The 27269-nt window shown below is 45.8% G+C and overlaps 10 protein-coding genes across 10 annotated transcripts; 5 read left to right on the top strand and 5 right to left on the bottom strand.

Annotated features, from left to right (window-relative positions):
- Positions 1–432: 432 nt before the first annotated feature.
- On the bottom strand, positions 433–1011 carry N7469_010058 (Bys1 family protein; the record flags this gene model as incomplete). Its single annotated transcript, XM_056648963.1, has 1 exon — positions 433–1011. The coding sequence occupies one exon, from the start codon at positions 1009–1011 to the stop codon at positions 433–435; it is 579 nt and encodes a 192-aa protein (XP_056496094.1).
- A 2212-nt stretch (positions 1012–3223) lies between these two features.
- On the top strand, positions 3224–8654 carry N7469_010057 (RTA1 domain-containing protein; the record flags this gene model as incomplete). The annotated part of the gene is made up of 4 exons (XM_056648962.1): positions 3224–3389; positions 3474–4147; positions 7766–7913; positions 7978–8654. The coding sequence occupies 4 exons, from the start codon at positions 3224–3226 to the stop codon at positions 8652–8654; spliced, it is 1665 nt and encodes a 554-aa protein (XP_056496093.1).
- Positions 8655–9601: 947 nt separating this feature from the next.
- Positions 9602–10806, bottom strand: N7469_010056 (Zn(II)2Cys6 transcription factor domain-containing protein; the record flags this gene model as incomplete). The annotated part of the gene is made up of 2 exons (XM_056648961.1): positions 9602–10716; positions 10752–10806. The coding sequence occupies 2 exons, from the start codon at positions 10804–10806 to the stop codon at positions 9602–9604; spliced, it is 1170 nt and encodes a 389-aa protein (XP_056496092.1).
- A 917-nt stretch (positions 10807–11723) lies between these two features.
- Positions 11724–13205, bottom strand: N7469_010055 (arylsulfotransferase family protein; the record flags this gene model as incomplete). Its single annotated transcript, XM_056648960.1, has 1 exon — positions 11724–13205. The coding sequence occupies one exon, from the start codon at positions 13203–13205 to the stop codon at positions 11724–11726; it is 1482 nt and encodes a 493-aa protein (XP_056496091.1).
- Positions 13206–15607: 2402 nt separating this feature from the next.
- Positions 15608–17248, top strand: N7469_010054 (uncharacterized protein; the record flags this gene model as incomplete). Its single annotated transcript, XM_056648959.1, has 3 exons — positions 15608–15701; positions 15769–17048; positions 17099–17248. 3 exons carry the CDS (start codon positions 15608–15610, stop codon positions 17246–17248), a joined length of 1524 nt encoding a protein of 507 aa, XP_056496090.1.
- Positions 17249–18439: 1191 nt separating this feature from the next.
- Positions 18440–19659, top strand: N7469_010053 (uncharacterized protein; the record flags this gene model as incomplete). Its single annotated transcript, XM_056648958.1, has 4 exons — positions 18440–18601; positions 18693–18979; positions 19095–19311; positions 19384–19659. The coding sequence occupies 4 exons, from the start codon at positions 18440–18442 to the stop codon at positions 19657–19659; spliced, it is 942 nt and encodes a 313-aa protein (XP_056496089.1).
- A 780-nt stretch (positions 19660–20439) lies between these two features.
- On the top strand, positions 20440–21653 carry N7469_010052 (zinc-dependent alcohol dehydrogenase; the record flags this gene model as incomplete). The annotated part of the gene is made up of 3 exons (XM_056648957.1): positions 20440–20590; positions 20651–21103; positions 21169–21653. 3 exons carry the CDS (start codon positions 20440–20442, stop codon positions 21651–21653), a joined length of 1089 nt encoding a protein of 362 aa, XP_056496088.1.
- Positions 21654–22641: 988 nt separating this feature from the next.
- On the bottom strand, positions 22642–22983 carry N7469_010051 (putative C6 transcription factor; the record flags this gene model as incomplete). Its single annotated transcript, XM_056648956.1, has 1 exon — positions 22642–22983. The coding sequence occupies one exon, from the start codon at positions 22981–22983 to the stop codon at positions 22642–22644; it is 342 nt and encodes a 113-aa protein (XP_056496087.1).
- Positions 22984–23852: 869 nt separating this feature from the next.
- On the top strand, positions 23853–24497 carry N7469_010050 (DUF967 domain protein; the record flags this gene model as incomplete). The annotated part of the gene is made up of 2 exons (XM_056648955.1): positions 23853–23879; positions 23943–24497. The coding sequence occupies 2 exons, from the start codon at positions 23853–23855 to the stop codon at positions 24495–24497; spliced, it is 582 nt and encodes a 193-aa protein (XP_056496086.1).
- A 245-nt stretch (positions 24498–24742) lies between these two features.
- bipA (Hsp70 family ATPase KAR2) lies at positions 24743–26841 on the bottom strand (the record flags this gene model as incomplete). Its single annotated transcript, XM_056648954.1, has 2 exons — positions 24743–26579; positions 26657–26841. The coding sequence occupies 2 exons, from the start codon at positions 26839–26841 to the stop codon at positions 24743–24745; spliced, it is 2022 nt and encodes a 673-aa protein (XP_056496085.1).
- Between the last annotated feature and the right edge of the window lie 428 nt (positions 26842–27269).

The raw sequence follows: 27269 nt of genomic DNA, 5'->3' as shown, positions 1-27269 counted from the left end.
ACATCCACTTTGTAACTAAGTATGTAGTATACTCTTAGTAGATCTTTTTGGACTTGGTGGAATTAACTAATCTCCAATAATGAATTTCCATTTTTTCCAATTCTCAATTTGTTCAATTTTGGGGTCTTTACGTTTCTCCACTGACTCTTTTCCCAACGAGCATTCAGCGTGTCTCCCTTTCAACCGAGGTCCATCGGCAATGACATCAACCACGCAACAGTGCGGATCGGATGGAATGGCGACACAACAATGCACCTCGGAGAGTAAACGACAAATTTGATTTCAATTGAGTTATATATGAAAGGATACTATTAATTATTAACTTCATGCCTAAGCATATTCATAGCACAGCAATAAAACATGTTTCTTTTATCGAATAGAAAATCAAATGGTTGATAACAACCTTTGAATTCGCGTAAAACATGGATTCGTTCAGCACAAAGTCAAGGTCAGATCACGGGTCGAAGGCTGCACACGAACTTCACTTCCCTTGGGTGGAATTCCATCTCGCCAAGATATCTCTGGCGAAGAGGGTAAAAGAGAGACTTGATGCCCTTTAAACGGGTCGCCAAACACATCCGACAAATCATACCAAACTTGACCCTCCTTGATATTGTATGCAAATATAGTCTGCGGTGAGCTATTATAAAGACCACCTTGGACCGTCGCAATCTTCAATGCAATCCCACCAGACTTCACGTCGTGGCGAAAAGTTTCGGTAAATCGTGCCCCGGAAGCGATAGTTGTTTCGGCTCGAACCGTCGAGCCGACAGACCAGATATACACTGGAAATTTGCATGCATTGACGACAATAGCGCGTCCAGCATGAGACCCGTGGTCTACTAAAGGACTTGGTGTTGCAACCGGGGCCATAGAGGCTGAGGATGATGAGCTCGATGGAAAGGCGCCGTACGGTATGTGGTCATCGTAAATGTCCACGTCCTGGGTCGAAGGCACATAGAGAGCTAATGCGCGAAAAGCTAGGATTGAAAGAAGGAAGTATGATTTCATCTTATCACTATGAAGCGGCTCTGTACGGAGGTTTAAATTGAAATTGAATGTTTTGAAGGTCTGTGTCTGAACTGCCCGGAACTGTCAAGTATTTTATACTCTATTCGATATCAGTACTATATCACCATCGTAGGCAAGAAAAGTTGGAATCGTTCTACAAAGAGCGGAGTGTTTTCAAACAACGCTGCCTGTCTGGAATGCAATATTCCCATGGGACACCGGTCTAGCGATTGCTTGGACTGGTCTAGGTCTGCCTTCAAATGAAGATATCAGTTTGTATGTTACCACTCGGAAAGAAAAGAACCAATAGATAACTGATGAAGATCGGCAATGTATGACCTTCAAGTTCAGATCGATACCCCTGATCGGATATGCAACCTTGTGGAGGAGGTATGGTTGGCAGTGTCAAACTTGAGATCTTGAGGAATGTGAAATCAGGCATTCAGACCTTCTCGCGAAATTAATCCCAAAGTTTCCAAAGCCCGTCTCACAAAGGGATGGGACTTTCCATGTTTTAATAAAACTCCGGTAAGCTAGATTTGAGGCACATACTTCCACAATTTCAAGTTCCGAGTGACCAAAATGCTCTTGAATGATTGCCTCGTGAAGAATATCGCCTGTTTTCGCCCACCTTCACGGATTCCAGCTGTTTCATGGCGTAAACTAGGTATCCATGTCAGTCTTTTGTTTTAAGGTCCTTGGGGTCCGGGACACTGGAGCAGGGAGTTCAACGCAAGGTATTCAATGTTAAAACCCACCACGCCCGGGCGGTTACAAGATCATGTTCAAGAGTTGAGATAATAACCGCGACAGCTATTATGCTTTGACCAGAGCATCAAGGAGCCTAACTCCATAACCTATGGTTTTACCTAAAACCATAATAGGTATTGGACGGTGGCTTGACTTCCGTGGTAATATGATTATTGTACCTTACATACTAGGAATGCAGGCATGAGAGGAGACACTTGTTGCTTTATTACCATGGCCATTCAAGGGGCTTCTGAGATATTACCATGTGATCGGTCTACATATATCAAATTTGTGCATTTGGTCAAGATGGCATAGTAAAAACTTTCTTTGGATCTCCTGCACCAATTGATCTAATGTGATGGTCTCTTGCCGGTTGACAGCAAATCCTGCTAAGATATATTTGCTTGGCGTACTGGCAAGATAGAAGGTTCTTGTGGTCTTTTGAGCAACAGACCACAAGGATTAATTCGGAATTTTCAAAAAAAAATTGTAAAATTTATGGTAATACAAGGCGAGGCTGGCTGACCTCTACAGGCAAAATATCCGATATTCGGTGGATGTCTTTAGTCGCCTTATTTTCCGGATTGAAAGCTGTATAAAGAATCGAACTGAGGCTATGTCTTGATTTGGCCATTTCAGATCCGATATACATCTTTTTTTCTGATCTTTTCCATCCATGGATGGCACCAAGAAATCTATACGCGTATTCGGAGGACGCTGTAGGTGCTCCACATAAATTTAGAACGGCGCTACTTCAATTGAGTGGGGTCCACGCATGAGTGCAGTGGTACTACATAGTACGATTCGTTAGTCCGAGAGACCAGTAGGTATCTTATTTGAAATCTATTTTGCAAAGGAGAATTGAAAAATCAAAGAGTTTATTTCACGCTCTCTTCGCTCCGATTGAGCTAGTCTTCTCCAGCATGGCACGTACTATAAAAGCTACGTTCAAAAACCTGATCTTGGTCAAGCAGATGCTATCAGTCTTTTTTTCTACTAAAGAGGCCCTTGAATATTATTTATAAACTCAAGATAACTATTGGTAAATAGATTGGTAACCACTAGGTGGACCCGGTATTGGTCCACTAGTAAGCGGCGGAGAAGCTATGTCTGGGTGCGTGTAGAGAGAGGCTGAGAGTCAAGTGGACCTTATTCTCTATACGTGTATAGACCGAAAAAGAATGAAACAAAATTTAGTACCCTTGAATATCTAGATGGTAGAGTCTATATCTGCTATTTAAATCCCGTAGCAGGGGAAATTACTGTTCGAATTGGTCGACTGCACTGATTCAACACCTTTCTAACTGAAGTCCTTCATTTCTTACTTTACAATCTTTACAACCCTCTGCGCGCCTCTGTTTGTCCCCCTATAACCTCGCTTTACTTTCCCAAGTTGATCTTCAATCGTTAAAATTTTCTACCTTGATTCATCTACCTCTCCCGGTCCATACAGTCCACAAGCATGCATCGACTCATATCCCGTGGCTATCAATTTTGGGCATATGTTCCATCAATGCCCGCTGCCGTTGTTTTTATGCTTATCTTCTTATTAATTACCGCCCTTCATTGTTGGAGAATGTTCAAAACGAAAACGTGGTTCTGCATTGCGTTTACGCTAGGTGGTCTATGTATGTTCTCTAGCATCCGACGAATGGAGCTTCAAGACGCCCTCAATTGCCTCTAGGACTCAGCTGACATTCTTTCTCTACTAGTTGAAGTGATAGGCTATTTAGGTCGTTGCATCGCACACAACAATACGACTACGATGGGACCATATGTCCTAACAAATGCTTTCGTTCTTCTTGGCCCTACGCTCTTTGCTGCTTCAATTTATATGGCCCTCGGCCGCATCATTCGTCGTGTGAGAGGAGAGCACCTCTCAATAATTCGTGTGTCGAGATTGACCAAGACATTCGTCTGGGGGGATATCATATCTTTCGCTGTCCAAGGAAATTCAACGCCACTTTCAGTATTGGGATACGCTAAATGGGGAAAGATTCTCGTGATTGTTGGGTTACTCATCCAACTAATCTCTTTCTTTATTTTCTGGCTCACAGCTATCATTTTCTCGAGTCGTATTCACCGAAAGCCAACTACTGAGTCCTTTCAGCCACATATTCCCTGGAAAAAATCCTTGCATATGCTCTATGCCGTTAGTGCTTTGATTCTTGTTCGGTCTATCTTCCGGATCATCGAATACACCCTGGGGAACGACGGATATCCCTTAACACATGAGTGGACACTTTACATATTTGATAGTGTACCGATGGCCATCGTGATGGTAGTCTTTTTCATCTGGTATCCAAGTCAGATAAACCCAACTTCTGATCTAGACACTGAGGGAAATATACCTCTGGCGAGCTCAATGTCGCAGGAGTACTTGAGAGTCTAAGGGATAGTCTTTTGTTTTGTAAATCAATCAGAAATATTTTTTTTTCTTAAGGTATCCCGTGCCATTCTCTATTTGCGATACATTTGGCACGGTAGTACATATTATCATTCCACTGATTGCTGTACAAGTCTGCTGAGCTAAAGAGAAACTCTACTTGGGAAATAGACTGTCTACTAAATTTGAAAATCATGCAGGATGGTCTTGGTCAAAACTCTCAGGATATTCAGTAATAGTCACTATCGTAATCCAATGTATCCTTCCGATCTAAGGATAGGAACTTAGAAGTCAGCAGTCATCGGCAGTGCCGTTAGATCTGATTTGTTTGGCTAAGTCCAAGCCCTGTTCATGAAGAGCTTCTAATATCCGTTTTCGAGTATTGTCGCGATATGCTGATTGGACAGTCTTCTTGATTCCCTGGCTGGGATACGCGACAAGACCTATTGATGCTGAACGAAGTCAGAGATTTGACCAAACGCTTGATAGCGAAATAACCATGTGAGTATCTTACCATGTGACATCTTAGCCAAAGACCCAAATGAGCCTTTCAACAAACCTCCAGCAAAGCCAGGGATGCCCCCGTCTCTGGCACCCTTGTAGGGCTGGAAAAGAGGATCGATAAAAGATTCGCCAATACCGACAGCAAAGCTTTTCATGCCTATAATAGCCACGGATTTCCAATCCTTGATCACCCCTCGTTCATGAACCTTGTCTCCATATAGCCCCAGAAGCACGCGAAAGCCTTCAGCGACAGCCAGCGGAATTTCTATCATGACCCCTGACAGGGTCTTTCCGAGCAGATTTCCCGACGCCCGAGCGGACGCGGACGCCATGGTACGAAATATGCGTTTCTCCTTTTGATCCAATGAGCTCGTCATCGTCAAGTCGTTCATTGACCGGGTTTGGTTCAATGGTCGACTGTCAGATCTCATCCCAGATATCAAAGGGGGCAGAAGTACAGCTTTATCCAAATGCGATAAGCTCGAAGAAGCATTTGATGAAGTCCCCTTTCTATAAACTTCGTATGGCTTGTAGACAACATCGCGTCCTGCCCTTCAGCAGGTCAGATGTCATTCCCATTCCAGCAGATGCAATTCCTGTGTTTGGCTCCCATCTTCTTGTCCCAATATGTATTGGGTTTGATTGATATCTATCAATACGAAGCGTCAATATTCATTTAAAATAGGATCGCAAATGATATCACTCCGTAGTATTTGAGTGCGGTACTCAGCTTACATTTTTAGCTTTTTTGGATCTATTGATCTGCCGCCGACGAGTATTTCAGCAGCGGCTGTAGACAGGTACCACACTCTATTGTTCTGTTTGAGCTTCCAGCATGCTGGCAGATGTGGTAATAAATCACAACGAAGAAGTCGTCTCTTTAATTGTCTGTGGAAGGAAGACACAGCTACTTGAACACCATGCTCTTCGCTAATTTTCAATGAAAGACGACTTGCAGCGCTGGTAGCTTCGGGGGTCAGACAATAATTGATTGCTCCAATGAGCTTCGGTACATCAAGAAGCTTTTGCAGAATAGGGCTTGGTCCCGCTCCGCTACCAGCAATCATTTCTCCCCAGAATGGTTGACTGAATACCAAAGTTAATGTTTGGGCTATGCATGGCTTGTATAAAACAGCCGGGAAAGCTTGACCTGGGAGGAGATATACATACTCGCCGAAGAAGGGAATTACGGTGGGCTTGCCATAGCGGAGACCGCATGCTGTTGTACCAGCGCCACCGTGGTGGATAACGACACTGACGTGTTGAAACAGCCACTCATGCGGACAATCATCGATGTAAAGGATATGCGGTAACTGCGGCCCACCAATATTACTCCAACCTCGAGATATTATAGCCCGAACATTGGTGCCCTCGATAGCTTGTAGCAGTACTTCCGTCATTTTCTTTGGGTTGCTGATAACAATGCTGCCAAATCCAATATAAATTGGAGGTGGACCAGCATCAAGGAATTCCAGAATCTCGAGGGTTGGCTTGTAATTGGTTATATCACGAAAGAAGAATCCACATACATCTGTTCTGATGGTGAGTATCAAGTTGCTCGAAGCTGTGGAAAGACCGTGAAATGACGTACCTAATATTTGCAGGCCAGTCTCCGGGCTTGGGAACCAGTCCGGGCGACCAGCAGTAGGTGTATGGTATATTAAGGTTCTCCAATAGAAAAGGACCATCCGAAAAAGACACTGGATCTAGTTCCAGCTCATGTTTGCGCCAATCATTGATGATACCCCCCCAAACTGATTTCAATGATGAGATACTGGCGGTACAATGTGAAATGAGGGAATCTCTACTTACCCTTGCCATGATAGCCAGTCAACGACCGAATATGGGACACGATTGACCCAGCTCTTTTCTGGGGGAACATTGCGAAGATTTGCCAGCGGATGAGAAAACGCTCGAGTAGGGCTCCATGGCATTGTAAACATGAGATGAAGGGGGATGCCGAGAGCTTGGGCACAATGGACGTGTGCGAAACTTGGGGGGGTTAGCAATAATCGCGCTGGCGACAAAGGGTGCATGTGTAACGGGGTCAGGCATTATACATGCATTCCAGCAACCATGAAGAATTTCTGCCATCATCAAACGATTCTTCTTGGGCATCGCCATCACGTAGACTATTCATACTGGGTATGAGACCAGGGTTATTCACCATATATGCCATCAGGTCAGCTGGATTACTTCCTATTGGATAAAATTCGACTCCTGCTTGGCAAACAAATTATTCAAAAGCAATGTGTGTGGCGATTCGCACGCGATGGCCAATTCTTTGAAGCTCTGTGCCATTCAATTGTTGGCAGCCTTTTGGGAATACTATACTTTGAAATGGGTGACCTCGGGACACACTGTTTTCTCATTGAATGCGTAAACTTAGTCGTATTGCTTTGACAGTTCATCCAACAACTGTAAGAGAGACCAGGGAGATGGCAACCGATGCCTTATAGTCCTAGTGATGATACGTAGAGCTTAAGAAATATAATCTTTGCTCTTACTCAACCTGCATTTTTACTGACAGGCCCTGAAGCCAAGTGTCAATTTCATGACTCTAAAGTGTGAACCTACACCGGTAGCTTTAAATCATGTTTACAGGTCGTTTCCTTCGAAGAAGGCCCGAGAATCCTTGTCGGATTAAATTTCGAGTTTCGTTCAAAGTGGGCACCGACCATAGTAATCTCATGAAACATATTCTGTATTAAACTAGAAACGCCACCCCGTTGTGTTTCCGTGGATCGAGCTGATCTAAGTGTAGGACCCACTCTTTCTATACGCGTATTCGATATCGTCCATGCAGTGTCGGTATACAGGAATTATTGATCAACTGTTCTATTCCTATCCGCGTATTCGTAGACTGCGCCTCTCTTCCGCATCTGGTCTTGGCTGTAAGATTGAAAAGGTTTTCCACGCCTCTACTTTGCAACGCCACTGCCTTATCCTATATCAGTCATTGCAATCTGATAAATAGTTCACTGCCTTCCAGTTGATTCTGCAATTCCGTACATCACTATTTTGTCTCTTGCACGACTTTCAAAAAGTCGAGTCTATTCTCTCGCAGTCGCATCACTAAATTCGTCGACCATGACCAAATTAGAGCCTTTAAAGAGCGGATATTATGTGTGGCATTATGTGCCCTCCATCGCCGCATCTATTATTTTCCTAATATTATTCTCGGCGGTAACCTCGTTTCACTTTTGGAAGATATTCAAAACAAAAGTCCAATTCACTCTCCCATTTGCAATTGGCGGACTTTGTGAGCTCTCTTTCTTGCTCCCATGAGTGATTTACTGTATTGGGACTGATAGAATATCGATCAGACGAGTTTATTGGATACACTGCTCGTGCAGCCGCACATGATAAAACTGGAAAATTGATGCCCTACATCATTCAGAGTGTATTCGTTCTTCTCGCACCTACCCTCTTTGCGGCTGCCGTCTACATGGTTCTTGCGCGCATAATATACAGTGTCAAAGGCGAGGCCTACTCTCCTATCCCGATGAGACTGATCACGAAGCTGTTTGTTTCATGTGATATCATAACGTTTCTCATTCAGGGTGGTGGGGCTGGTTTGATGGCTAAAGGCGACCAGGCATCCAGTGGTCAAGATATTGTCCTGGCCGGTCTAGCCTTGCAGATTGTCACATTCGTTGTCTTCCTTGGTACGGCAATAATTTTTCATAGACGAATGAATCAGTATCCTACACAGACTAGTCTGTATGAGGATGTGCCATGGAAGACACATCTCAACGGTCTGTACATCATCAGCGCCATGATACTTGTTCGATCCATTTTCCGAATAATCGAATATGGAATGGGTAATGATGGGTATCTACTATCAAATGAATGGCCGAATTACATTTTCGATGCTGTGCCTATGCTTATCGCGATGGTCTGCTTCGCTGTTTGGCACCCGAGTGAGCTGTACCCATTTCTGGTTCAACCGCGCGCGCAGCCTGAACAAACCGACACGGTGGAGCCCAAACTCGAAGCCTAGTGAGAATTGAGAACTTGGATGCTTGTGGTGGATTTGTTATAAACTTTGAATATTTGTGAATGAATATTTGCTTGTCATTCTTGTCGCAGGAAAGCCTGGAGATCCGAAAAGTGTCACATAAATCTTGGTGGGTGCGTAATCGGAGATGTGATCACACCAGAGGGGATGAAAAGAGCTCTCCATCCTACAGTTGTTCTGAACGTATGAAGTAGGCGAATGTAACTGAGAAACGTGGTCCAGTAGATTCCAATGAAGACAAAGGGGAGTATAATCACAATAATTAGTGGGTTGTTTCTCTTCCACCCCTACCCAAGTACTAACACGTATTCTATATGGAGTTCTTTCCAAATTTCTCTCACCAGGGTGAGACTAGCCATGGACCCAGCACCAATGTGTAATTAAGCTGCCTGAATTATTGGAACTCATTCACTTTGGTCCATTTACGGACAGCAGCGTTCTGAGACGGCGATAGGCAGCCATTGAATTTCGAAATCCCAGTTAAGCAACCGACATAAAATTGAGGTTGCTAGAGCGATCCCCATACAAGGACGCTTTTATGATTGTTTGGCTGGTGTAAAGATCTCAACATGATTGGAAGTTTCGAGCTGGCATATCGAGGAAAGCGGTGCAGTCTCCTTGGTCTAATTTTAGCCTGCTTCAATTGCTTCTTTCAAGTGGAGTTGTACACCATTCTTCGGAATATTGAAGGAGAGGGCGTAATTTTCGTTGAGTTGTCCAACTAATCGGACACTGCTTGGTGTACAGAGAGAGAAAAAGGCATTTGCTGTAGATCGTATCCATATGTGAAGCCTTAAACTGAAACTGCAATGTATTGTGCCACGAAATAGCATCATCCAATGGGGGAGGGAGGAGGAATGTGCTGATAGAAGTAATGACTACAATGCTCATCACATTGGATAGAAGAATTTTCTCAACAATCACAAGGATCAAATTTGTGAGACGACCTGGATTGGCCAAGCCAACCAGTCAGACCACTGATCACCCAGGTGTTGAGCTATTAAATGCACCATGAATGCCCCTCCATCTCCACACATCCACATATCACGGCGAAAGTGCAACATGACCCCATAATGTGCGAGGATGACCAATGCATGCGGATCTCTTCTTCTGAGCAGATCAGTATATCCTTGATCTAGGATAATAGGCCAAGTCAAGATAGAGTTCATACTTAGACTTTCTGCTGAGTTGATAGATTTGAAATTCAGGACAGACTGTAGAGATGATATAGCTTGCTTGCAGCTAGCTTCATCTGTTGAACTGAGACCATTCGAATTCAGAAGGCTTTGTAGGTGTTGGTAGACTTCTCCGCTTTCCGAGGATCCACTATCAGCGACAGAAGATTCCCCTTGTTTCACAAATGATGCCAAAATACTTTCTCTTAGAAGATGCCAAGAGCCCCTTGCAACTGCTTTAACTCCTTGATGCAAAGAAACATAATCCACGAATTTTGACATGAAGGGCTCAAAAGTAGTTTCTCGAAAGATAAGTGTTTTGCACATCTCATGTACGCCGAGACTCGAAGAGAAAATCAAAATGGGAACACATGTCTCGGCGTTGACATTTGGTCGAGTCGTATTGAATATTGACAAAGCGCATGTTTGAAGCTCAGTCGCTTGCCGTAGGTAAAATGACCTTACTTCTTGCCTTGGTTCTACTGTACTTCGGTGTATGGCAGCAAGTGCAAGAAGCTCATTCATGAGATAGGGCGTTAATGTCACCTCTTTCAAAATCTGGCGAGCTGGGAAATCAATTCCTTGAAATTCTGGACGAAAGGAATCGAGAACGTCCGTGGAGAGATGGTAGAAAAGCTCCACATGCTGCATATTCACAGGCTGATGCCCATCATCAGACTCTGTCGGTTCAATCAGGCTAGGCGTCTGTGGCTGCGAAGAAACTGATCGAGTAGATGGAGGCTCGGTCCGCCTTATCTGAGGCTCAAAACCAGGACCATACTCGCACTCTCGCTCTGAGCTCGTACAGTGCGAGCAAACAGGTCTCTTTTCGTCACACTTTCGTCCAGTTAGCGCTACTGCCAGAGAGACTTCAAGTGGTTATAGATCGATACCTTGATATGACGCCTTTTGCATTCTATGCAGCCGTTACGTGATTTGCGATGTGTTCTACGAGGCATCATCGGATGTGGCGGATTGGTGAGTTATACACGAAGTCACCATCGAACTGACGCGCTGCACCCGCGTTGAGAATTGAAGCCTAGGGTTCTCTGACGAACATTTGTCCTGTACCAATAAGTCACGTGATACGACCGCCAGCAATTGTGGTGCCTACGTCAAATATCCAGTCTTAAAAACCAGGAGAAAATGAAGCCAGAAGGAAAAGTGAGGTAAGTTTACTAGCGTAAGGACTGTATTGCCTGGCTGCTCAAGTGGGGCTAAAAATAGTCGATCGTTGGTGGATCCTGCACCTGAGAGTGTTTCTGGCTACAGTACGGAGTACCCATAGTAAAGCAGTAATCTTCAATGCCACTTGGTCAAACCCACTACTTCAATTTTATGAAAGCACGGTAGCTTGTCATGAGGAAAATCAATCTGGATGTTCTTCGAAAAAGAAGATCAAGTATCAAAAATACTATCTTACAGTGAAACGCAGTGGTCATTATTGGATTCTTTGATAGAGGGATTTGTTAGAAAGACAAAAATAATCTTGGCAATTTGGCTCAGATGAAAATGCCAAGTCTGGCAGCTCTGTATGATCTTATCGTTTATGAAACTTTCAGTGATACAGCCTGTGGCCTGCCGAGTAATCGAAATGCAATCCGATATTAATGATCACCGTATCGACCCTAGCCTTGAGGATCACCTTTGGACGACTCGTCTATATCCAGCCTCGGAGGCTGGATGCCTATAGTTTTGTAGACATCACCTTGACTTAAGATGTTGTCCTCCAATCTACAGTATTATTAGTTCTTATGCTGTATACTAGTATCACTACATGAAGGTTCTTCGTCGATAATAAAAGGGCTCTATATTTACTCCCTTTTAAGGGATGAAAAGACAAGTATATACACAGAAAAAACCGAGTCCCTCCTCTTTAGAAGGAGACGATCTCAGATGTACTAAGAACTGTAGTGCCCTGAAGGGCGGCAACTTGAATGTAGTTGGTGGGAGGGCTGGTCAGGTTTGCCATAGTCTCGAAACCAGTGCGATTGGCAGAACTGATCTGCTGGTTGTTGACCGAGGCTTCAGAAGCGGCAGAGTAAATGGCCCAGTTATCATAGTCTGTGGCACCGTTCCAGCTCATATAAACCGTCGCACCATCATCGGTACGGGCTACATTCACGGTAGGCTTCCAGAATGGAACAGCGCTCCACTGGCATCGATAACCACGGTAAGAAGCAACCGCATCGTCGTCGCCAAATTGAGCGCTGAAAACAACGTTTCCGTCGCCGTCGTACTCTTTCACCTTCGAGATGGAACCATAGTCCATGAAGACGTGGTTGCTTGTTTCACTAATCAGCTGATAACTTCCTTGGCTGACAGAGTGGATGGCATCGTCAGGGTCACTGAGGGAACGAAGGCTAGTGACAGTCTTCTTGGTCAAGTCGATGGCCAGACTAATGCCAGTTGTCGGAGACTCGTTATCGGTGGGAGTGTTGGCATTATTGAAAAGGTTCAGGACCAGGCCTTCGTCGGTTTCATTGAAGACACGCATGTCGTGTTGCCACGAGAAGTTGGTGTTGCCGATCTGCTTGAAATCTCCACCATCTTCACCACTGATGCGCCAATTGACACTACCGTTGCTGTGAATATAGTAGCCAGACCACATATGACGAAGCGAGACCAGATATCCATCGTTGGTAGTGGTGATAGCGTTGATATGATAGGCATCGTAAGGCGCGTCTTGAGTACCAACATCGTCAGCGATCTTTTGGTGAGAAGTTGTCAATGGGATATCATCCTCGTGCTCGAGGGCGCTCCACGAATTGAGGATCTCGTTTGTGACAATGTCAATTTCGTAGAAGTGGCTGTCGAGCATCCAGTCCGAGGAATTGCCACCAATAGAAGTCAAATCATGCTGAGTGAGATTATACGCGGTGACCAAAAGGGTATTGCGAGGGGTGATGCGACTCTCGTGTAGATCAATGTAAGAATCCTTCGTCGAGTTATCCGGGGTGACAAAGTCACCAGTCAGAGTCACGGTATGGATCTCTTTGTAGGTATTGTCGAGAATGTGCACTGTTCCGTAGCCGTACCCAATATCCATCATATCACCGGCCCAGAAGGTGAGAACATCAGTGCCGTTCAATTGCTGGATCATGAAGTTCGCGGTCACCTCCTCAGGGCCCTCATAAACCAAATTTCCCTCGTCATCATAGATGAGTGCCGCCTGGCCTGCGGGCTGCACGCCTCCACGGGGTCCAACGAAGATGAATCCCGGTTCAGTTGTACCAGTCTTATTGACTACCAGTGTAGGAGGCTGAAAGTCCATGGACTTGTAAGTCGAGTAATCCCAAGCTGCGACATTGATCGATAGAAGCAGCGCGCTGCCGGCAGTATACCACCAGGGAGTCATTTTCGCAATTTGATAGAGCCGTTGTTGGTATGCAAGTTGTATACTTCAAAAGGAACGAATGAGGCTCGAATAAAAGAATGGCGACAGTCAGAGCTGCGAAGGCGTGCGAATTCGAATCTACCAGCAGCGCAGCATCTTTTCCTTTTTTTAAAAAAGAAAAAAAATCCCAACGACATCCGGCATTGCCCCTTCATGTCCCGCGTCCTCAAACCAAGCCCTGAAGATCATTGCCGCAGTCCGGGCGGATGGTGGATTCGAATATCGTCATAAGCCCAACCACGGTGGTTCCCGACGAGCTCCCTGATGGACTTCCACCACTTCAATCCACCATATCCCCCGGTACCCGGGGTTTTCGGGATCCATTTCCCTTGGCTCTCGTCATTGCGGACCTATCACTCCATGAATATCTCCAGATGTTAAAGGGACAAGGTTTGTGGCACGTACAAGCATCAGATAACAATCCTCATAAAACCCCTCAATGGGATACGGGGTAATCTCCATATCGATCGAAAGTTTGTGAACATGCATAGACCAACCAAATTGCACTACAGAAAACTAGCGATAGCCAAGGTGAAGGATCGTCGAGCTGATCAGCGTGGCTGTATGCTTCGCATGGCAAATTGACCCGTTTCAGACGAGACTCGCGTGGTCGAATAAGTCACTTTTGTCGGCAGTGCGCGCGTCGTATCCATGTTGGAAAGAAATGAAGGGTTGTGGGGAGGCCACAAAGCAACGCGAGTGGTGGTACCAAAGAACGAGGCCCCGTGGGAAGGGTGAGAGGCGAAGATTCCCCTGGCGAGGGATCGGCTCCGAATAAACTTGAAATGGCAGGTCCTTGTGGACCCGAGTCTCGGGCCCGAGTGAGGAATATGAGGAACAGGGCATTTACATGCGTGTTGAACTCTTAAGAATGAGAAGATACGGCATTGACGGAAGAATATTTTTTCGCATCTCTTTTTTGCGTTGTTCTGCGGTTCACCGGCGCTGACCGACGGTGATCAGCGTCGATGCGACACGGACTGCTTCAAATCGACCACTCGCAGTCAGTGACAGTGAAGATGGGATATCTGAGCCACTCACACCACACTTGAAGCCAGTTGAACGAGATTCTTGAATTCATTTCAAGGGTTGATCTAAAGGCATGAGAGATAGGTCTACCTTTGTGATCCAATATCACAGCTGCATTGATGCAATCTACGGATCCTATATAACTCGTACCAATAGAGTGCGTATGGTTCAAGATTGAAATCCATCATGGCCCCATCTGATCCATAGGTCCTTCTATTGTGAAAGGAATAATATCCAATATCACGAAAACCTCTGTAGAGCAGTTCAAATGGAGTAACAAACCGCATATAAGCATTTGAGGATCATAGCGGCCCAATCCGCGTGCTACTCTTCAGTACTAACCTTAGTACTGTTGGAAGACTCACTATGATCTTTTCAAAGATGACCAGCTTTCGGCTACTACTGATAATGACTTCTTTAACTTAAAATTTCAATTTGAAATTATTTTTTATCATCTGTCAGAGTTCAATCATTCTTCTGGTCATCCTCTCCCTTCTCCCTATCGTTTCCGGTACCTGGTAGGTAACTATGCCAACTACCATGTACCAGTACGATGCTCTCCATTAGTAGCTTGGATTGGTATCAAAGCTAACTATCAGGCTATTCATTTTCAATATGAATCGATTTGTTAGTTAGTCAGTGGCAAGCTTAGCAATGCGATAATCCCTCGCTATGACATCTTATTCCTCGGTACAAGCAGTTTACAAGTGCCTCTGCGATACTTTGATGCTTTTCCCCGCAAGCCATCTTCTGCTTCTGATCCATCACCTCATAACACTGACAGATGGCCTATTCACCGGGATAGAAGCACGCAATTTCAAGCATCGGCTACTTCTTGTGCCATATAGAATCCGACTACATTTTACTCCCAATGCATACAAGAGTATATAAGTCACAGAGCCTGGTTGATGTGTCGCGTCCTGCTTCAAGCAAATCAGCGTTCATCATGCTTCTGTCCAGAGATCCACGCTAGCTTAGCTATTATCTGACCACCAATTATCGCAATGACTACTCCCCTCGTACTCGGCTGCAAGCCGGTCGGCTCTCGCCTGGCCTCGGAAAGTTATCCATGAAAGGAACAAAAGTGACATTGACACCAGAACTGAAAGACAAACATAAATTCACTAGAATTACTGAGCCCTAGAATATGATCTACTATAAATCCACTTCATCTCCACTTTATCCCAGATCTGAGCTTAGAACCCTATTTTCCAGCCTTTACTACAGGAACCTTCTTGGAAGAAAGGACAGCTGTTTAGGAATCATAGAGAAGTCACAGCTTATTACCCCATTCCGTGTCTCAAAATCTGAAAGTCAAATCAACGGCATTCGAAATGGGGCGCAAACTTGGCCTCTTCAGGGCCGTTTACTTAGTCTCGGCCAGCTGCATGGGTTCTTTTGCGTTTGCCTTTGATACCGGCATCATCAGTTCGTCCCTACCTTGAAATCTAACATACAAGTCTGGGTTACTAAATTTCCAACGTTCATGATGCAGGTGGTGTTCTTTCTCTATCTTCATTTCAAGAAGACTTCAATTATGCTCACTTCACGAAAGCCCAAAAAACCACCGTGAACTCCAACGCTGTCTCGATCCTCCAGGGAGGCGCATTTTTCGGATGTTTCCTCATATCTCCAGTCGCTTCGTATCTTGGCCGTCGAACAGGGCTTATCATTAGTTCTCTCATCTTCACACTTGGTACAATATTGCAGGTCATCAATACAGGTACTCTGGGCACTTTCTATGCCGGACGTGTGGTGGCTGGATTCGGGATCGGGTCGGCGACAGTCTTGATTCCCATGTACTCGGCGGAAATGTCTCCCAAGGAGATACGCGGCCGGCTAGGCGCCTGTTTCCAGTTGTTCTTTGCACTTGGTGTCATGATTGCATACTGGACAACATATGCTGTAGCGAAAGACCAGGCTGTTGGAACTAATCAATGGCAGACAGCACTGGGCCTTCAGCTTCTAGGGTCTACGTTTCTGCTGATCGGTATGTGTACAGTCAAAGAGAGCGCGCGATGGCTGGCTTCAAAAGGAAAGATAGACAAAGCGCGTGAGTCGCTGAAATGGGTTCGCGGTGGAGAGGAGACAGAAGAACTCCAGAAAGAGTTTGATGAGATTCTGGCTGGTATCGAAGAAGAAGCTCGCGTCAAGGAGAACCTGAGTCTCCGAGAACTCTTTCTCCCTGTCAACAGGTATAGGTTCTTTATCGCCATTTCAATTCAGCTTTGCGCTCAACTCACGGGAAATACCTCATTGGCATATTATGCCACTCAAATATTCAGTGCTGTTGGCGCCGGCGGTGCGGCCAAGCTGGTTACGGGTTTCTTTGGCCTCGTCAAAGTATGCGGTGTACTTATATTTCAGATATTCGTGTTGGATCGTGTTGGTCGTCGTGTACCTTTCATGGTAGGGGCTTTTGCCATGGGGTCATTCATGCTGATCATTGCTTGTATTTTGGCAACCCATCCCGTCAGTGCGAATGCCACGAAGACAACATCAGCCGGTATAGCTTGCATTATCATGACCTATGCGGAAGCTTTTAGCTACAATATGTCGTGGGGTCCACTCCCATGGCTTTATATGGGAGAGATTTTCTCGAGTAGAACTCGTGAGGCTGGCATTGCTACTGGAGCTGCCTCTCAATGGCTTTTCAATTTTATGATGTCCCAGGTCACTCCACACGCCATTGATAACATCGGATGGCGCATGTTTCTGATGTTTGCTATCTTTAACTATGCCATCATTGTGTATTCGTGGCTGGTCTTGAAAGAGGTATGTCCAACTTGTAGTATCAAATTGACACACATGGCTCACACGACTAGACATCACAATATTCTCTGGAAGAGATGCAAGAGGTATTTGGAGGGGCAAAACATGGGCACAAGCATATGGAAGAGGCATTGCATGTTGAGCATGCAGAGACAGCTGGAGATACGAAAGGTACTATGCCAGGATCGACTCCTAAGCAATAAGCCGAGTGTGTTGGTAGCACTCGTTCGGGCCATGGACTTCTGTTATACACTTTTCTCCACAAACACGACGTAGTAACCTCACTCCACCAAATAAATCTTGCATCGGCCGTCTTTATCATGAAGTCCTTTGTGTGATTGGCTCGTTCCCCAGTTCTCGCCCCCGCCGCGGGGAAATGGCGGAGTTGAAGTGTTTTTAGCGTAACATCGTCGATTCTCATCTGCTCGATCATTTCCTTATGAGCTGCTGTGAAGTGTCATGTCGAGTATTTCATTCGTTACGAAGTCCATCAGGGTTTAATCGTAACTCCCTAATTAGATGGACAAATGATAAGCCTTCCCTTATTCGAGGAGCCTCTCTGTTAGCTGAGGCAGAGATTTCCAGGCTTACGCTTCAGTCGCGTATTGAAACTAACTCAATTTAGTGTCACGCCACCAACTTCCTTTAATAAACACAGCTTCTGGGGCTCTCTTCCTAAATGGACAACAACTCCGTTGTTAGCAAGCCTCTGGCAGAAGCACGAGGGAATATCACGTAACTCACACTTGCCACTCCTCGGGCTCTTCCATCCCATAGCGATTCAGCACTCACCTAAATCGATACTGCCTCGCCCTCGAAATCCGCAAAAAAGACATTCCGAGCTTGGCACGTCTTTCATTTGCATTTCACACTCCTTTCTTCTTAGAAAAGTCCCGGCTTTGGAAGCTAGATCCCCACTGTCGCGCGAAGTAAAAACTCCCACATAACGCAGATCAGTTTACTAGCAGATATTATAAATGGCGCATCCGAGTACTTTAAGAGTAATTTATTGTATAAATGAATCCTTTCAGGCGACTTAGTCACGACCATTTCTATTTTGAATGTCTCATGGGGACTTTGGAAGGGTCGCCTTGGCCCTCAACGTATCCAAGCCACGCCCAATTAGCAACTTGAAGCCCACTAGATCCGCTTCTTTTTCCTATAAACTGTTATAGTTATACCTCGGAAGTTCCTTTCCCCAGTGGTCGAACCTTAAGTAGCAGGGCGTTGTGGAGGATGCCCCTGGTTAGACTAGATTAGCCTGGCGTTTTTCCACAAGAATCTGTTTTTGCTTCTCCCTCTTGAAATCTCTTCCAGTTGCAAGAAATCTTCATAATTATACCGGGACTTCTCAGGTACAATCACTCGGATATTCCACTCTTACCATGAACTAGTTGATCATGACCGATCGAGTTGACCGGCCCACCGACCCCGATGGCTTGGTTCTTGAAGCATGGGGCCAGGGATTGATGGTTGGTAGCCTTCTCATTATGGCTGCAATCACAATTGCCAATATGAAAAGGCACATTTTACTGCACAAATTGATCTTCGCAGAGGTAAGTGTATGCTATTGCTTGTTGAATTCGAGACGGTGCAATCAAAGAAATATCTGATTTTTGAACAAACTGGCTAATCGGAAATTCAAAGTTGATCCTTGCCATGGCTCATGGGACATTCATTTTCCCTCATGATCCTACATATGGTTGGTATCTATCTGTGACTGCGATAGGATTGAACGTTTCCTGGGCGCTACACAATGTTATCGCCTGGATGAAAAACCGCCCATTTCTTTCTCGTAAAGTCTCAATATTCTATGTTGCGACTATGGTACTTTGCTGGCCTTATTGGGTGTTGGAAATTTATGCCAATTTCACTTATTTCAACAACATCAACAAGATATTCCTCAAGACACGGCCACTTGAACCACTCTTCCGGTATGAAATCTCTTATTCAATTCTTAATTCTCTTTCATCTATTATACCCATGCCGTGCAATGGGTGTATGAGTCCCACCATTATATTATTTCAAGTCAAGAACTAATTCGTCAAGGGACCCTTGGTGGCTCTTCACCACAGCCTCTCTATTCTGGACCATCAAACGCCAGTATAACTTCAAACTATGGGAGTTGATACTAGTGAGTCCTCGGTTCGGAGTAATGCTTGCATCGATGTGCCTCTCCATAATTTTTATTATCGTCGATACTTGCAGTGTCCTGAACGCTTTCAAGAGTTCGGAATTGCCCACCGGTGTCGAGCCATTTTGGAAGGTAGATCCTACTATTTCCAGCGCCTATAGTTTCAATTTACAGTATGAGACATAGCTGACGAGTTTTTTCTAGCTATCATTTATCTTCAAATGTCTGTGCGACACTGTTATCTTAGACGACTTCAAAACGGCTCTCGATCGACTACGAACGTACTGGCTACGCAAACAAACCACTGGAGAGATATTACTCACTGGCCCATTAAGCGGCCAATCACCTCATGATCGAGCTGTGGAGAGAAGTAATGATATTGAATCAGGACAGAGGCCCATTGTGACGCATAATTTAGTACGGACGGACAAGTCGTTTTCTATGCCACGAGCCTTTTTTCATCAGGGAAAAAGCACATAGATACTTCAAGTTAAATTCATGTCAGTGTCCAATGTGTCTGAATGAGTTATCGAAAAACTGTATATCATGAAAAAATGATGTATTCTAGATGGATAGACCTAAGTTCTGGAGCGCGAGTGTTGAAGACTTTTTTTGTTTGGAGATAATTATTTGGACCCTTGACGTACAAGAACCCTGGTCATTCAGTCATTCAATGAATGTTTATTAGTATCTTGTACAAGTACACATGTTGATTTGGACAAAGTTCTTGCCACTAAACGCACGAACCTACTACGTTCCACCTTGGTTCGGAGAATTGGCTCGGAGAATTATACTGGCCCACAGATTCATCAAGCGAAAGTAAGCTATAGAGTGTCTTTAATTCGTTTCCCAATTTTACTTGATTTGTATTTGCTGGAGAAATATCTAATTCTCCGATTAGAATCAACTCTTCCTACAAGGCTTACGCATGGGCCTAGGCAGCTTCATCCAACCCCCCACGCGAGTATTATGGATAGATGAAATTGTGTAGTAACATGATACAGGAAGCAGCTTCACTCACTGCGGATATACCCATCCCACGCATTATATTCAGGACGTAATTCCATAGCCACCACCCAAGTTAGCCAATTGAATAACGAACTGTGGAACACAGGAGTAGGGTAGACGTACTACCTGTGGACTCTAGTGTACTATTGCTTCAAAGTTATAAATAGACCTTTCTGCTCCCCTATTTCAACTTCTAGACTTGATCTTCATATTCTTCCTATATTTTCCTTCCATCTCTGTAACCTCTTCATCATGGGTTCCCTCGACGTTCCCCAAACCCAGACCGTGGCCCTAGTCCGCGATCTAGGTGGTTCAGTCGAATTCAAAACAGATTACCCAGTTCCAATTCCAGGGAAAAATGAGGTTCTCGCAAAAGTTCTATACACGGGTGTTTGTCAAAGTGGTAAGAGTTAACATAATACTCTTTTCTATGGCACAAATGAAATATCTAACAAGTCCCTAGACCTACACACTAGAGCCGGCACCGCAGCCGGTCCAGATGGAAACCCGATCACGCAGATAAAGCTGCCTCATGTCGGTGGGCATGAGGGGATCGGTCAAATCATCTCTTTAGGCCCGGATATCACACACGGAACTGGGATCAAAGTTGGAGGACTTGTGGGAATTCGGTTCTCTAGTCGAATTTGTCGACGGTGCGAGTTTTGTCTTGCTGGGACGGAACAGTATTGCGTTAATAGTACCAACCACTTGCATCATGAAGATGGAAGTTTCCAGGAGTATATTGCTCTTGATGCGGATTATTTGACCGTATTGCCAGATGATGTTGACCCCGTTGTCATGGGACCGGTTCTCTGTGCAGGACTGACGGCTTACAAGGCGGTATTAAATGTGAACCTTCGTCCTGGGCATTGGGTAGTGGTTGTTGGCGCTGGTGGAGGTCTCGGTCATTTGGCTGGTAAGTTTTTTTCTTCTCTCATATACTTGATATGCTTGCAAGTAATAATATTTGAACTTTTTCAGTCCAATACGCGCGGGCTCAGGGTGCTCTCGTCATTGGTGTAGATACCGGGCCTGGAAAACGGGATTTTGTTCGTGAAATTGGAGCGCAAGAGTTTATCGACTTTGCTAAAGAAGACCCAATTAAAAGAGTGCAAGAGATAACTGGCCTTGGGGCCCATGCTGCGGTTGTTACAGCTGGTAATGCAAACGCATTTGCGCATGCATGTGAAATGCTACGGGTTGGAGGAAGTCTTAGCTGCGTAGGTATCCCACCAGGCCGGCCTTGTCTCGAAACCCCTATCTGCACTATCGTGATCAAGGGGTTGCGAATTACAGGTAACTTGGTTGGGTCTTTGAAGGAATGTATGGAGGCAGTCGATCTTGTTCGGGGGGGTGTGGTGAAGCCCGTCATTAAGGTGCGGCAATTTAGAGAATTACCTCAGGTATATGATGAGATGGAGAGGGGTGATATTGCAGGACGAGTGGTCCTTCAAATCGCTCATTGATATCTGACATTGGATCTCAATAAGATTAGCTACCTGGATATCTTGGGTCGAATGTCTGGCATTCCTGGGTTAGGTTCTTCCAGATAGTACTGACTGATAATGAACTTCCTCGAGGCTCTGGTTTGAGTATAAGCACTCCCACTCATCAATTTCAATATCTTGCTTTCTTCCAATTGACAACGTGCTATTCTCATCGTGAAGACTGGATGGTTCCATGATGAACAATCGAGCTGGCGCTAGAAGAAGAGCTTCAGCCGTCTTAGCCCGAAGAATGGAGTTTAGTGTTGGATCTTGTTCAAGGAATGGCGAGAGTTTCTGATATAGCGCGTGTAAGAAGTCCTTTGATGATATTTGTAAGGTGGAATGGGAAGCAGTAGAGGCTAGTAGAGCAGTGTCCGCAAGAGAGTTCGCTACTTCAAAGCATTTTAAGAGCTTTACTGGATGTCAGCGTTTGATTTATTCCTTGAAATCTTATAAAGAACAAACCTGGTCTCGACCAAGAGGTAGTAAGTCTCCTTTAGAGAAGAACCTCAAGGAATGAAGCAAATCGCGTCCAACCTTCGCAGGGAAGCTGAAAGTCATCACATCTGTCGAAGTTGATGAAGATAGTAACCCCATAGACAACGCTTCCTGCCATAGAATTGTTCTCATCCACTCTCGTGTAATATGACAATCTGCCATTCTTGTCGACCTCTGATTAGCAAGCCCGAGGCATAATGAGGATAATCTATTTTCTGTCTCGGCCAGGCATGTCACGGAGTTTGACTTGTTGCCAGATCTACGATGAATTGAAATCCGATCGAACGCCATGAAAAGTTTCACAAGATCCAAGAGGCCTTGTACGTGAGCATCGTTTGAGGACTCTTCAAGATCTGTGAGTCGTGGCGACTCGATGTAAGATGGAGATAGGCCGAGGTGCATTGCATATCCTCTATATCAAAGTTTCAGCCAACTGAATCACCTAATCGACATCCCAATCGACATCGCCTTACCTCTCGGAAACCCACAACAAGGGGAATATTAAAGACGGATTCGAGATGATATCAAACTCTCGGCCAATTTTAAGCGCACTTAGATGTAGCATTCCCTTATCCAAACGAAGCATCTTTGCATTTGAGATGGCTTCTTGGATGTATATCATGGCAGCAGTGCGCCGATTCACCTTGGCGTGATACACATGCAAGAAGAAAGATACCAGGATATCAATCAAGTCGGGATCCATGTTGTAATTGAGATATCTAGGTCGTACCTGCAGGCATATTTGTGCCATAATTGTGCTATCAATGGCCATTGAATCATTCTTCACCGGAGCGAGATGCAGTTGGGCCATTGTTGCTGCGCATAGAGCGGTAACAAGACAAGCTATGCCATCTACGACATGACCTGCGTCATGAAAACTGATATGATCAAGTTGCTCAAGTAGTACGTCGGCATTTATGACTGGCCAGACATTATAAGAATGTCGCTGATAGAGACGGACAATAGGTTCAACGACAGCTTTGGGTATGCGCAAGGGAAGAGGGCTGCCTAGAACAACAGACTGCTGGGTATCAGATGTCCCGGGTACATGATCATCCTTCTGCTCTTCGTGGGGAGTTGAAGGTTGAATCAGCTTCCGGCTCTGTTGAACCGCACGTCTTACCTTGGGACCTCTTCTCCGCGGCGGCTTCAGATAAGTGCAGCGAACTCTTCTAGTGGAATCGCGACAGGTATCACATGGCCAGGAGCCGCTACATTTGACTTTTCTCAAAATGCAAATATCACAAGCTCTTTTTGGGGGCATCGAGAAGACTATATATCATGGATATTGTAGTGGAGGTGGAAGAGTTGGGGAGGGGAAGAATTGCATGGAGTACATACACTTCGGCAAAGTCGCCGATCAGCAATCGCATTATGCAGCTTACTTCAACTTATACATGCTATATAAACTTGGTACGCAAATGGTGGATTATATATGTTCCTCTCTGGTTTATATTTATTTGCAATAACTCTTAATGTGTTATTGTATACTGTTTAAATTCTCATATAAAAAGGATTCTCCACTTTCCACTCGAAGGAAGGTCCACGCTGGCCGACGTCACCCCCCGCGCTCCACTCGAAATCCATCAGACCTTCATCTACGTTCAATCTCAATTTTTCCCTTTTCCTCTCCTGTACAAACCTTTCACTTAATTCTTGACTCTCAATCTGACATTCATAATGGCCCTTTCAACCCCTAGCACAGACGTAAGTATCTCCTCTATATCGCAAATCAATTGGAAGAAAACGACTAATATCAACACCAAACAGCCCCAAGCCCTCATTGCCCAGGAAAACAGCCCGGAGCAAATCTTCTCCAGCTTCACCACCAGCACCGCCTGGACTCTGGGTACCGCCCTTCGAGATCGCATTCTCTCCCTCCCCGAAGGTACACGCAAGCCCGCGCTCATCTCCATCGCCCTCGCAACCGCTACTTCCGGCGGGGTGCCACTACACGTTGTCTTCCAGAGCGCAACTGAGAGTGGTACGATTCCCGATAATGAGAACTGGGTGCGACGTAAGCGGAATACCGTTTTGCGGTGGGGTGTGTCGAGCTGGGCTATGAGACAGAAGACGATTTCTGGGTGTACTGCTGGTGCGACGGCGAATGAGATTGAGAGTGCGTTTGTGAAAAAGTATGCTCTTGCCAGTGCGAATGGTGGAGCTGTGGCGGATGAGTATGCGATTCATGGAGGTGGATATCCTATTCGTGTTCGTGGGGTTGAGGGTATTGTTGCTGTTGTTGTGGTTAGTGGATTGAAGCAGGAGGATGATCATCAGGTTGTAGCGGAAACTGTGAAGGAGGTTATTGCTCGTGGAAATTAGACATTTAAGGGAACAATATAGATAATGACATGTTCGAAATTCTCCGGTGTCAATGGCAAGATTTACTTTACGTTGGATGTGTACATTGAAGAGATAGTATAATAAAAAAGGTATCATGGTATTTAGAGTTGGCTCAGGCCAAACTCGGCGCGACGGGCAAGCTTAGGACCCGCGCGCATATTGACTAGAAACACAAGCAAAAGGTTGAAAAATAAACTCCATGGGTAATGCCTCAAAAGATAGTTTTACAATTCGTCGTGGTCCAGAGGCTCATCGTCCTCAGGAGGAGCACCAGAGCCGTACAGCTTGCTGGTGATCGGGTAAGCGACTCCGGAAAGCTGCTCCTTCTGCTCCTCAAAGTCCTCGGCACTGGCGGTGGCGGCGTTGTCCTCCAGCCAGTCGATGGCCTCCTTGACAGCGTCCAGGATGGCCTGCTTGTCGTCCTCATCGATCTTGCCACCCAGACCATCGTCGTCGTTGACCTGGTTCTTCAAGCTGAAGGCGTAGTTCTCCAGGCCGTTACGGGCTTCGATCTTGGCCTTCATGGCCTTGTCCTCCTCGGCGAACTCCTCAGCCTCCTGGACCATACGCTCGATCTCCTCTTGAGTGAGGCGGCCCTTGTCGTTGGTGATAGTGATAGACTCGGCCTTACCGGTGCCCTTGTCACTGGCGCTGACCTTGAGAATACCGTTGGCATCCAGATCGAAAGCGACCTCAATCTGAGGAACACCACGAGGAGCGGGAGGGATATCAGTCAGCTCGAACTTTCCGAGCTGGTTGTTGTCCTTGGTCATAGAGCGCTCACCCTCGAAGACCTGGATCAACACAGTGGGCTGGTTGTCAGCCGCAGTAGAGAAGATCTGGGACTTGCGGGTGGGGATGACGGTATTACGGGGAATGAGCTTGGTCATGACACCGCCAGTGGTCTCAATACCGAGAGTCAGAGGGTTGACATCCATCAGAACAACGTCCTTCAGCTCCTCATCACCAGCAAGAACACCACCCTGGACGGCGGCACCGAAAGCAACAGCCTCGTCAGGGTTAATTCCCTTACTGGCCTTCTTGCCGTTGAAGAACTCCTCAATGAGGCTCTGAACCTTGGGGATACGGGTGGAGCCACCAACAAGGACAATGTCATCAATATCAGCCTTCTTGACCTTGGCATCCTTCAGAACCTGCTCGACAGGCTTGAGAGTCTTCTTGAACAGATCGTTGCAAAGCTCCTCGAACTTGGCACGGGTCAGAGTCTCGGAGAAGTCCTCGCCGTTGTGGAAAGACTCGATTTCGATACGGGTGGACATCTGGGAAGACAGAGTACGCTTGGCCTTCTCGACCTCACGCTTGAGCTTACCCATGGACTTCAGATCCTTGGTGACATCGACGTTGTTCTTCTTGTTGTAGAGCTTGACGAAGTGGTCAATGACACGCTGGTCAAAGTCCTCACCACCAAGGTGGGTATCACCAGCGGTGCTAAGAACCTCGAAGACACCACGGTCAATAGACAGAAGGGAGACATCGAAAGTACCACCACCAAGATCGTAGACAATGATCTGGCGCTCATCATCGTTCTTGTCAAGACCGTACGCGATAGCGGCGGCAGTGGGCTCGTTGACAACACGCAGGATGTTCAGACCGGCGATAGTACCGGCATCCTTAGTGGCCTGACGCTGAGCATCATTGAAATAGGCGGGGACAGTAACAACGGCGTGGGTGACCTTCTTGCCAAGGAAGCTCTCGGCAGTTTCCTTCATCTTGCCGAGAACCATGGCGGAGATCTCCTCAGGGGTGAAGACCTTGGGGGTCTTGTTGACCTCGACCTTGACATTTGGCTTGCCGTCCTTGTTGACAACCTTGAAAGGGAAAGACTTGGCGTCCTTCTGGGTGACCTTGTCGTCAAACTTGCGACCAATCAAACGCTTGACGTCGAAGATGGTGCGAGTAGGGTTGGCGGCGTACTGGTTCTTGGCGGCGTCACCAACAAGACGTTCCTCATCGGTGAAAGCGACGTAAGAAGGAGTGATACGGTTACCCTGGTCGTTGGCGATGATCTCAACCTTTCCTTGTTGCATCACACCAACACAACTGTAAAAACAAACAAGTTAGCTTCTGGGTGAAGAGACCAATTGCCACAAACACAAAAAAAAACACAAAACACTTACGAGTATGTAGTTCCCAAATCAATACCAATAACACTTCCGTAGTTCTCAACATCGGTGTCATTCTCAGCCTGGACGGAGGTACCGAACAGGGCAATGGGTGCAATCAGCACCAAAAGAAGGTAAAAGACGGTGGTCCAAGTGAATGACTTGGACGCGCCGGCGCTGCTTGTCGAGAGGCGCGCCATTGTGAATAAAGAAGGATTGAATCGACAAAAGCACACTCGAGTGTGTCCTCACTGATTGTCGAATTGGTCGTATAAGTTGGGTGGGAGGAGACCCTAAAGGAGATGGAGAAGAGAAGAGAAAAGTGGAAGGTGAGCGCGGAAGGCCTACTTGTATGAAGGGCCTCCTTCACGCGCAGCGGCCAGCATGGCCTTTTCTACTGAGGTTACTTCTCGCGTTCTGATTGGTGGACTTCACTGAGGAAATATCTGACTCAGCCACGCTTGGACCCGCGGTTTTTTCGAGTCTTCACCGCCTTCTTGAAGGAGGTAAGCTTAACCTTGATTAGGCTAGACTAGCTCCTAGAGCCCACTTATTTAGCAAGGATTGAACCAATCATCTACCGCCACCCTGTCGAATTTGCTAGAAGCAGCTAAGCGTTTGCCCCCAA

The sequence above is a fragment of the Penicillium citrinum genome (assembly GCF_028827155.1).
Source record: "Penicillium citrinum strain IBT 23319 chromosome Unknown utg000009l:1.0-4274883.0:1.0-4276374.0, whole genome shotgun sequence".
Taxonomy (NCBI): domain Eukaryota; kingdom Fungi; phylum Ascomycota; class Eurotiomycetes; order Eurotiales; family Aspergillaceae; genus Penicillium; species Penicillium citrinum.
Note: the sequence above shows the minus strand (reverse complement) of the source record. Positions and strands in the feature narration are given on the sequence as shown.